Source organism: Glandiceps talaboti, chromosome 7, assembly GCF_964340395.1.
Source record: "Glandiceps talaboti chromosome 7, keGlaTala1.1, whole genome shotgun sequence".
NCBI classification, from domain to species: domain Eukaryota; kingdom Metazoa; phylum Hemichordata; class Enteropneusta; family Spengelidae; genus Glandiceps; species Glandiceps talaboti.
The window spans coordinates 2,773,602-2,785,648 of NC_135555.1; the positions used below are offsets into that span (position 1 = coordinate 2,773,602).

Genomic DNA, 12,047 nt, shown 5'->3' on the forward strand with positions numbered 1-12,047 from the left:
CATATTTTACTATGCAGCTACTCTCAGGACTTCACAATCTCATTGGAAACTACATTTTATGCATGAAAGCAACTGACATACCTACTTCAGAATGTGTAGAGAGTTTGTTTGTTGGAAAGCCTTGCGGGTACCAGTTATGAAATGGCTGATTTGTCTTACACAATGACATAGATTGGACTATGATTTTCATTATTCCATGACAACCATTCTCACCTAATCATGCATATTTAACCTTAGGCATAACAAAAAAAATTGTGTGGTTCTGATTATGCTCAATTTTAGAATAGGTGGGGTAGGTAGATTTTTTATTTTTTATTTTTTTTTCATATGTGTCTTGTTCAGGTAGTTATGTTTTCTGTTGTTTTCCATATGGTCTCTGTGTTATTGGTTTCTTCTCATCAGATGTACAGCCATTACAGATTGGAAGAACAGTTTTATATTGTCTTTTAAGTTGATGTCAGTTTCCGCTTCCACTATTTCTTGCAAGACTTCACAATTTTCGCAATTTATTAATTTTTTTTCAAATATGTTCAAAAAAGTTTAGGGTCTACGTGAAAAACAAAGTGGGGTCGGGTAACCGGAACCAAACAATTGTTTTTTCTAGGCCTTACCAATTTGTTCATCTGATATTAAAATGTCTCAATTGACCAATAGTTCCAATTGCTAATCTTGTAGACTAAATGTGAACACTTTATTAAAGTTACAGTCAATTGCACAATCTATAACAAAGTTTTGACATTTACTCAATGAACAGAACAGTAGAATGTGCCTCGGGGACAGATTTGTCTGAAAATCAAATTTCTATAATTCTCTCCAAACTTTGCCATATGAAAGCTTGTTCTTAGTTCTTTGGAAAAAATAGAAGAACTTAGGGGGTCTCTTGTTTTCAATAATAATAATAATTTATTTAATAATAATAATTTATTTACTCTGCGACCCCTTTCAATGGGAGTATGAGAGATAGTTAAAATATACACATCAAAAAATACAAATCAAAAAGTACTTTCAAAAAACAACTGATATATACAGAAGTGACAGACAGAAAACATGTACATTATACACAAGTGGGAAAAGAATGCTTACACAAAAAGAAAAATTGAGAAAATAAAACCAAAAAACATGCATAACAAAGGCAAAAGTCAGTTACCTGGCAGATGAAAGAGACTACATGTATATATATAAAGATTACTCAAATTTTGTCATAATGATTTTAGCAAATTTAGCAAGTGTTTCGGTGTAATATTTACAGTTAAGTAACTCTTCAAATTTTAGTGTATTTGGCTTCGTGTAATAATAACTCTTGATAAATTTATGTCTAAATTCTTTAAAAGCAGGGCAAACAAGGATGTAATGGTATTCATCGCCTAATTCAAAGAAATTGACAATCTGTTGTTATTAGTATTTGGCAGCCATATTGGATTCTAAAATGACTAACTTTTGATATCATTTAGATTGCTATTTCAACAATTTGTATGGTGACCCTGCATTTTTTTTCTTGATTTTAACTGAGTATGGATTGGACATTTCTTGAACAAAGGAACAACAAAAGTTTAAAAGAATTTATTTCTAAAGTGTCCTTTATGTTAATGCTGACAGTTGTATTGCTCTCAATTTGGGGAGCGTTTTTACAAAACCAATGTATAAAATGGTGTTTGAATTGTTTTGATAGATATTGTTCGGCATTGATCCACAATTATTTCCAATATGTTTACACATAATTACATAAAATATTAAAGCAACACATTTTACTTTATGAATTTATCTGAGACTAACACCAAAAATTATTTTAAAAATTACAGCATTTTCAGAATACATGATTATGACTAAAAATTTATGAAATATTGATAAATTCAAAATGAAATTATATTTTTTCACCATTCCCTATACATGTACTAGATTGGCAACAATGTCATTGCTATTACCAACTATGGGGCTTGGTCTGAACTTGTTACCGTGGCTACCAAACAATGCTTCCACATGCCTGATGGGATGAGTTTTGATGATGCTGCAGCCCTTCCAATTAGTTACGCTACTGCCCACATCTTACTCTATGAAATTGGTAATCTAAAGAAGGGAAAGTCTCTTCTGGTGCATTCAGCAGGGGGAGCAGTGGTAAGTGATAGAATAGCTTCTTCCTCAGACTGCACAAGAAGAAATAACAAGCTTCAAGTCATGTTTAATACACACTGCCTGTATTAGAATCTCACAGCCTCATTAGTGGGTAGTTTTAAATAATTATTAAGGACTATATTTGACTTGCATTATTTGCAAATGGTCAAACTGATATATTAAGACAATTAAGCAAAAGTAGATAGACAGTGAGCGAGTCTAAGCTTGCATTTTAACGTTTTAGTAGTCTGCTTTAGCTTAGCTCTGTCTAGCACAAATTTGATGTTTGATGAGATTCTGCTTGTTGACATGAAATTTGCATAAATGTCATGAAAATAATGACCAATCGGGAATGAAGTCATTATTTGTGGCATACATCTAAATTTCACCTTCCTGTCATATACCTATATCTAAGAGCAGAACTCCAAGCAGGTCTTATCAAATCCCATTATACATATCCTAAACTTTGAAAAAGTGGAACAAAAAAATGTGAAATCACAAATTACAGTATGCCTGTAATGTCACAGGTAGGTAACACTGTGTCATTTGGGTGATTCCAGTACATTCATCTTGGTGTACGTGTATAGCAATATAAATTTCTTTTCAGATTTTTTTAAATTGTGTAATTTTCACCAAAAAAACATGTAATTCCACACATCCTCTGTTTGTATCATTTGTGTTTTGAACAAGTGTGATTTTGCCATGTAAATAATAATTTACTTATTTCTATATTCCTTCATGCCAAGTTTCATGTTCTTTTCCTGCACATGTTGTAGCTAACTATGTTCAGGGCTGTCGAGTGTCACCTGACAGTGACCATACATGATCAGTGACGATTTTGTTAGCATTATTTTGCATATGAAACAAATCGACAAAAATCTTTCAGTCTGGACAACATAGCATGGAAAAGTTGTGTTATAGGATTTGACACATTCATCCACATTACAGGGCCTACCAAGATGGAGATGTTACATTCATCCACATTACAGGGCCTACCAAGATGGAGATGTGTGGCAAAATATGTCATAGCTTGTTAACCAATCAAATCGCGCATATCATGCATATAATAATACTGAATTTATACACTTACACAACATGAAAAAATTTTATGATTACAGTCAAATGAGGCAAGATTGTGGCTTTTACCAAGAATATATTTTCAAATCAATATTTTTACAATCTAAATTAGAAGTTCCAGTAAGATTTTCTGTACAAACATTACTTTTGATTTTGACATTGATAACAGTATTTGACTCGTTCAGAAAAATCTATTTTCATTTTTCTACAAAATCACTTTGAAATAGTAATTTTGAAGAGATATCATGAAGCAGGAATATTAACCAAAGAGCAACAATATTTTTTTCAGGTTAATGAACATGGAATTTTTTATGATTTTTTTAAATTTTATATTTGTCTAAGACTTGAACAGTCATTAGTTTTAGTTTGCATATATCATTATAACCAGTCTTTAGTGGTATTTACATCAACAGAAAGTGCTGGTTGTAAAGAAATATTTAGAGTTTTGTGAAGACCATTTGACATTTTAGCTTTGTATAGTGTTACTGCTTACACTGTAATTTGATATCAGGAACTGAGAAAATTCATTTGTAAAACATGAAAGAAGACTTAGAATCTATTTCATACCTACTTCATTCATGCATCAATCTCCTTGGTGAGAAAATGTATCTGTGTGTCTGAAAAAAAATTGCTCTTTCAGTTCATTAAAGGAGCTAATCATGTGCAACTATAGACTTCTGACCTTCTGTATTTGTACTTTTTGTTTGAATTCTTAGGGATGTGCCGTTGCTCAGTTGAGTAAGCTATTAGAAGACATAACATTGTTTGGTACGGCATCAGCTCACAAACATGAAGCCTTGAAGGACAACTGGCAACATTTAATTGATCGCAGTCAACAAGACTATCACCAGGAAGTGAAAAAGTAAGTCAAAAAAAGAACAAAAAAATACAACGTAGTGATTCCATGTTGCCTAGGCAACTGAATCTCTCAAGTTTCATAAACATGACGCCTTGAAGGACATGTCTGGCAACATAATTAGTTGATCTTAGAAAGTCAAAAAGTAAGTTTAAAATAACACAAATATAATTTGGTGACTCTAGCTCTACATTACCTAGGCAACCAAATTTCTCAAATTTCATGTCAAACTGATACTAACATCAATAATGTATCAGAGAATATGCCACAATTTCAAAGAAAAGGTCTTGCAAATACCAAAAAGTAAAAAAGTAGCATTTCCCAACTGTATTATATATTACAAAAATTTTCTTACACTCTAAATTTATATAATTTAATTTTCTTCATCATGATATAATACCATATTTTAGCAACTAAAGGTTATTCTGAAAGGAAGACAATAAAAATAGATATTTGTGTTTTGATACTTCCTGTTAACAAAAAACATCATTGATCAGAAAGATTCATCAAAGTTTATCAACACAATCTTTTCACTACCATGGATGTTTTCTTTATTCCTACCCAGAATAAAAAAATTGAATTCTGAACCTTATGCCTACTGTCAACTCCAGGATAATATGTATAAGCTTTCATTAAATATGAGAAAGAATTTAGAAAATATCACAACATTTGGTGAATACCAGTTTATTTGCTTGGAATGTAAATAAAACTGAAGAGTGTCTCCTACTCTATCCTGTAAAGTTTGGGTCTGTTTATGTATACTTGTAATTTAACTGCTTCATCTGTGTGCAGGTCAGGATATGTCTGTGTGTGTGTGGTGGTGGGGGGGGGGGGATACGAAAGAAAACATTTTTTTTTGTCATGAGCTTAGGCCTAATAAAAAAATTTGTGTGGTTCCGATTACATTCATTTTTAAAATAGGTTGGGTAGGTAGATTTTTTAGTTTATTTTATTATGTATTTTTTTTCTGAGAGAGTGTCTAGTTCAGGTTTTCCATTGTTTTCCAAATGGTCTACGTGTTGTGCATTTCTTCCTATCAGATGTACAGTCATTACAGATTGGAAGAACAGTTTTATTTTGTCTTTTTAAGTTGGTCAGTTTCCGCATCCACTATTTCTCATGAGACTTCACACAATTTTTGCGATTTTATTATTTTTTTCTCAAATACGTAAAAAAAAGTTTGGGGTCGGCAGTGAAAAGCTAGGTGGGGTCGGGTAACCAGAACCAAACAATTATTTTCATAGGCCTTATGTAGCACTCTCATACAGTCCTTCAGGAACTGACACCCTTTCACTATGTCAAACTCATAAGCTTGATTTTGGCAGCTCTATCTATTGCTATGTTTCTCATGGCCAGACAGATCCAGTATTCCTTGAATCTAACTAAAAAAAAGAGTATAACTTCCCCTACAGCCATATCAGAACAAAAATAACACAACTTTAGTGAGGCCAAGCCATTTCTAAGGCATGTATGGATATAAATTGAAAACTTCATAAACATGTACACACATACTTTTTTTAACCGACCGACCGATCCATCATTCTTAAAGTCACCCTTATAAGCACATAAATATTGTTGTGTAGATCTTCCAAACTGTCCTTAGGGGTAAGATCAATAGTTTAATGTAGGAAAACAAACTAAATTGTTTCAGACAGCACAATCGATTTTAATTCAGTATGTAGTAGTATGTAGTGCTATGAATGCAAAGCCAGTATGTAGTAGTATGCAGTGCTAGGAATACAAAGCCAGTATGTAGTAGTATGTAGTGTTATGAATACAAAGCCAGTATGTAGTACTATGAATACAAAGCCAGTATGTAGTAGTATGTAGTGTTATGAATACAAAGCCAGTATGTAGTAGTATGTAGTACTATGAATACAAAGCCAGTATGTAGTAGTATGTAGTGCTATGAATACAAAGCCAGTATGTAGTAGTATGTAGTGTTATGAATACAAAGCCAGTATGTAGTAGTATGTAGTGTTATGAATACAAGCCAGTATGTAGTAGTATGTAGTGCTATGAATACAAAGCCAGTATGTAGTAAGTATGTAGTGCTATGAATATAAAGCCAGTATGTAGTAGTATGTAGTGCTATGAATATAAAGCCAGTATGTAGTAGTATGTAGTGTTATGAATACAAAGCCAGTATGTAGTGAGGAAAACAATAGTTCTTTTGTTGACACTTTACTTATTTTGGTGCCATACATTTACTATAGTGAAAATTCTATTTCTAAATTTGACATTTTTTGTACTAAACAGATTCATCGAAAGTAAAATCGTTTTTGTAGGATGAGCAGTAAAATGGCTCACCCCACCCCCCTTACAAGAATTCATTTTTTTTATCCTACATTGAACTATTGATCTTGCCCCTTACTATAATTTGAATTCTGTTTCAGAAGCTAAGGTTTCCTCCCCAATAAATAAAACTGTGTTATTAATTTCAATCAGAATTTCCCCTGAAGGTGTGGACATAGTACTAGATTGTCTATGTGGTGATGATACAAACAAAGGCTACAGTCTCCTCAAACCTATGGGCAAATATATTCTATATGGTAAGTTATATATTCTATATGGTAAGTTATTCTTGAAGATAATTCAGTCTTTTCAAAACCCGTCATGAATTGTAACATGATTTGTCAATAAAAACTCTGAAATGCTGTGAATTTCTCATATTGTGGATGAATGTATAAATATAATGTGGTCAAGTTTAAGTGTAAAAAACTACTTCATTGCATGCCATTGGGTTTTCTAATGCTGAATTGCAAATATTAACAATTGCTACCCTCAACCATGTCAATACAGTTGTTACTTGGACCAATAAAAATATAAATACATGGTGTGAGTTAATGTTTTGGTGACTTTGTACAGTGATATTTTGATGGTGTTCTTGTGTTTTATTGGTTGATTTACTCTCGTTTCATCCATCAATGATGTGATATATTTTTGACCGACAACAAAATCTTGTATGTACTTGGTATGTTTTTAGTACAGTAGTCTTCGTGAGATATTTTTAAAAGAATGCTTACAACTGATAATTAGTACATTCTTCCTCTGTAGTTAGGGCAACCCCCTAGTAGTACTTTTTGGCATTAGGGGCACCCCCCCCCCCCCCCCCCGTAGTAATTTTGGCATTAGGGAAGCTCCCCAAAGACCTTGCACAAAAATTACTGACCCTCCTCTGTCATTGGAATGTAGTGATAGAAAATATCATGGCACAAAATAGTGGCCTTTCCTCCAAGTACTTGCACCCAACAATCAGCAGCCCTGATGAGATCACGATTTCATTATGTGATATACTTTTGGATACAATCAGTGTACACAATGGTGCATGGTTGAAAAAGTTACTTAGAATTAGATTATGCTAATGATTTGAGATGCGAATCGATACAGACACACGCAAACGTTAGATATATGTCGTTACAATAGACAGTATGCAATGTTGACGGTCACTGTCAGACATCAAAAATATTATAACGTAAATAAACACGGAAATTGTGTCCTGCAGGGGACTGGCATTACAGTGTACACTGTAACACATACATATATAGTGACAAATTACGGTTAGCACACGTACGCGGTTGAGTATCTATGGCTATGCTGAGGTAATACATAGATTAAATGTGCTAAACATGTGTTTCCATGGTTTGAACGACGCGTTTCATTGACAAAATTGAAAATAAATAATCGCAGGCCCGCCTTACCTCGCTTTTGCATGGCCTTCCGAATCAGCTGGTGAGTCATGTGACCGTAGGTCAAAGGTGAATAAATGTATCGAGGTTATAATTTACATGAAGTGAAGCAAAGAGTTGTGGGAGAAACACATTTTTGCCAATTTTCCCCTCTTTTGAGTATCTTTCGCGTGAGATAGTGATTGCTTTAGTGTATATTTAAAAGGCTTTATAACAATATCGAAAACAATGCTCCGTAATGGCTGAAACGACTGTTGTACTTAGGAAGCCCTACAACTACAAAAACTGTACATAATGAATCGATAGCTTGGTATATATACTTACGGCGCGCCCCTTAAACTTTAAGATCATACTTTTAGGGATCATTTCTATAGTATGTGTCGTATCCACATCACTCAAAAGTGATCATAGCTTAAACCACGACGACGAGACAAAGTGTTCTCTTCTGAGCGCGAAGCGGATCTAGAGTGTCACTTCTCAGTGACTCGCTCTTGATCATTGATGAACGTTCCTCTCTTCCTTTTGCGAGGAGTGGAGGAAGAGAACACATTCTGAGTGGTTGTCCCCCCCCCCCCCCCCTTCTCTATGAAATCAAAAATTAGAACTGAAATATTTTCATATCATTCCTGATGAGAGTCGCTGCAATAAAGGACATCTTTCACAGCCACAGATGTAACACTTTAATTTTACTAGGCATTCCGTATTTTACTGTTGTAAACAACCCAACTGGTGTTTCTGCTCGATTGTCTTATTATAATAACTAATTTAAATTTTGTGTTTTCTAGTTTACAAAGTAACTTAAGTCTGTCTACATCATGAACTGTGGTATTGCTTACCATTTTGCAGCTATTTATTTCAATAATTCGGTGAACAAGTATTGAACTTGGAATACGCAAACATCAAAAACAAAACTATGTCTCGAAATCGGTCATATTTTACATGTACTACTACAGCTCGCTATGCTTTCCAATGGCAAGAAACGTTAACAGTGGACTGTGAGGGCGTACATCACTCAATGCAATCATGTTATAAATTTCATTACTTTTTTCATCTATGCTCTTACAGGCTCTTCAAACGTTGTCACAGGAGAAACAAGGAGTTTCTTTAGTTTTGCCAAGGCTGTAAGTATGACTATTTTAGAGCTAGTCCAACTTTTAACAAGTATGAATATGTAAAAAAAAAAAATCTTGAAAATTGTTTAAAGTTTAAACCAATTTCATGCAACCTAAATTACAAGAACATCACTGAGAATTCAACTCAAAACTCTAGCATTGTTCATTTGCTGCCAGTAGATGATGTGTAGATGGCATAATAGCAGATAGAGAGAAAACAATTATATTTTAAAATTTGGGTATATTTATTTTGTTTACTTTTGTGCCGATTCCTTATTGAACAAATGTGTGTGTGTGTGTGTGTGTGCATGTGTACGTGCGTGTGTGTGTGTGTGTGCGTGTGCATGGGTGTGCGTGTGTGTGGTGCATGTGTGCTTGTGTGTGTGTATGTGTGTGCATGCATGCATGTGTGTGTGTGTGTGCATATGTGTGTGCATGACTATGTATATATATGTGTGTGTATTACAGAACTTGTATTTATTTACTTTCTTCTTTTTGTCCTAAGTGGTGGCAAGTTGACAAAGTGAATCCTCTAAAATTATATGATGAAAACAAGTCAATTGCTGGTTTTATGTTACAAAATCTCATCTTTAACCAAGGACGTCTAGATATACTACAGGATACAATGACTGAGGTACTCAAGTTGTACAAAGAAGGCAAAATCAAACCACAGATAGATTCTGTCTATGCCTTTGAAGAGGTTTGTCAATGATATTATTATCTTTCGATACTCAAACTATTTATAATTGAGATTAATTTTTTGTACTATTATTTGAAAACAGATATAGTAATTTCCCACCAAAAGCAAGGATATTGCAGTGCAAGTTATTTGGTATGAATTGTATCATATGGTCTACCTCAATCTGATTAAAATCTGATGTGGTGAAGGCAGCTAGATGCATTTATTTACCTCTGTTTCCACCATTTTGTGCTGTTGGTTTGTTTCATACTTTTATTTTGAATATTTTTTAGAATTTTCCTCCCAGTAAAGGAGTGCAAACTGGTTTGAATCTGGGACTAGTTTCACTAAAAATGTAAATGTAAGAGAGAGGATATTTTAAGAGGAATCTAATTCCAGAAAAGATACAAGAAAGAGAAGTGAGGAAAACAAGAGGAAAACATTGTCATAAACCAGAGGATCTAATGATGGTACATCTTTGATGTGTCAGACAATGATGAGAAGAAAATGATAACGTAAAGTTTAAGAGAAGAAAATGAGAATATAAAGTTTAACGATTGTATACATTGATTGTTTCTCTGTACCACAGATTGGTGAAGCTATGCTGAAATTACATGATAGACAGAATATTGGCAAAGTGTTGATTAGTCCATTGAAAGAAAAACAACCCCCTAAAGTAAGAACTTGTTGATTAATATTTGCATATTCTATCAATATTTAATTTGAGTGTGAGATGTTAGGTTTTAACAGAGAAATATCAGAATAATTTTTTTTTGTATTTTCAATTGACATTCAAACAAAATGTGTAAGGATCTAAGAGAGGAGACTATTTTTCATTTAATAGTCACACTAAATGTGAGAGGTTAGGTTTTAAGAGAGAAGATTCTGGATGGGTACTGTGAAGTGTCCATAAAATGTATCGTTTAAAGAACACATGCCAGTTATACTCATCCCCCATTGTGTATGTTCCTGAGCTACAATACATGAAAGAGGATTGTGGTCACTTAAATGATCAAGCTGGTGAAGACACACTAAAAGGGTTCCGATAAATGTCAAACGTGCAGGGCATTATGAGATTACTGATCAACTCATTAAGGTCTATCTCTCTATTATGTTTCAACATAAGACCTACGTCCATGTCTGTTTTTATTTCAAAGAATGCCAATAATCCTGAATCGTAAAATTATATAAAAGTCCTTAGTAGAAAGAAATTGTCATATTGCATGTATTTTGTTGTGAAGATACTTGTGAACTTGCAGGGATTAGTATGTAAATGTGAACTAGAAATTGATGAAAAGGTCGTCTAATGTTGTCAAAGATCAAATAGACTTTTTTGTAAATCCCAGTAGAATGGAAACATATCATATATTTCTATTTTTCTATCGATAATGTTTCAAAATAAATCACAATACATACAGGAATTGATTAATTTTCAAAAGCATTCACAAAATAAACAAAAATTCATAAAAAGAAAATAGCAGGGAGCCATTCCCAGCGCAAAAAAACCAACAACAACAACAACAACAACAACAAGAGAACCACAAAAAATGTACTTAAAATGTACAGATTATGATTATTGAATCTAATGTCATAAAAGTCATCTGTCAGTATTTTCTATAGATTTTTACTAGACTATTTTTCTCCTTCTGAAGGAGGGGGAAAAACCTGTTGAGAATGTAGCAGAAAGTGAAGCTAGTCCAGAGAATCCAGCTGTTGAAGAAGCAAAATAGGTAAGAATAGACAATCCCGTTGCTGTGGTTACCGAGTGACACAAATAATGAACCCTTTATGATGAAAAGCATGATGATAGAAATGATTAAATTACTTGTTGGAAGAGATGTCATTGTCATGTAGTGCAGTAGGTCAATTTTCTCAGCTCAAGTGGATGAGGTTTCCAAACTAATTCTAAAGTAGAATAAAAATTGATACTGGACTCCATTAGGTGTAATGATTTCAGGAGTAAAGTTACCTCTTTGAAGTCTGGTATTAAGATGGCTATAAGCGTCATAATGCTATAGATGTTTGAGAGATTCAAATGAAAGCTATGTAGATGGCTATAAGCGTCATAATGCTAAAGATGTTTGAGAGATTCAAACGAAAGCTATGTAGATGGCTATAAGCGTCATAATGCTAAAGATGTTTGAGAGATTCAAACGAAAGCTATGTAGATGGCTATAAAGCGTCATAATGCTATAGATGTTTGAGAGATTCAAACGAAAGCTATCTAGTTGCTTAATACCAGACTTCAAAAAGGTAACTTTATTCCTAAGAATTTATGATGCAAAAACACAGTCTAGCAACAACACAGTGACTATTATTACAACCATCACTATTGTCTTTCTTTTATGCCATAACAGGATGAACGGCATCAAATGATATGGAATTGATATGGACCTAATGATGACAGAAACTGATATCAAACTGACCCAAAGCAAACCCTGAACACTGACAGAATTCGCTTAATCCATGGACCCAATAATTGTTACTTAATAACTGAGAAATATTTCTGAAAATTCTGCAGTTTT

At 33.5% G+C, this 12,047-nt stretch overlaps 1 protein-coding gene and 1 non-coding gene across 2 annotated transcripts in view; both read left to right on the forward strand.

The window, feature by feature from the left end:
- LOC144438255 (synaptic vesicle membrane protein VAT-1 homolog-like) overlaps window positions 1-12,047 on the forward strand; it is a 32,659-nt gene extending 20,612 nt beyond the window's left edge. Inside the window, exons 3-10 of the mRNA XM_078127304.1 lie at window positions 1,897-2,112; window positions 3,903-4,048; window positions 6,491-6,594; window positions 8,797-8,852; window positions 9,349-9,543; window positions 10,112-10,198; window positions 11,175-11,252; window positions 11,880-12,047. Of these exons, the coding sequence (XP_077983430.1) occupies window positions 1,897-2,112; window positions 3,903-4,048; window positions 6,491-6,594; window positions 8,797-8,852; window positions 9,349-9,543; window positions 10,112-10,198; window positions 11,175-11,252 (882 nt within the window). The 3' untranslated portion in view covers window positions 11,880-12,047. The remainder of the gene's footprint in view (window positions 1-1,896; window positions 2,113-3,902; window positions 4,049-6,490; window positions 6,595-8,796; window positions 8,853-9,348; window positions 9,544-10,111; window positions 10,199-11,174; window positions 11,253-11,879) is intronic.
- LOC144438346 (small nucleolar RNA U3) lies at window positions 8,075-8,291 on the forward strand. Its single transcript, XR_013481044.1, has one exon. It is a non-coding gene; the product is annotated as a small nucleolar RNA U3 (small nucleolar RNA).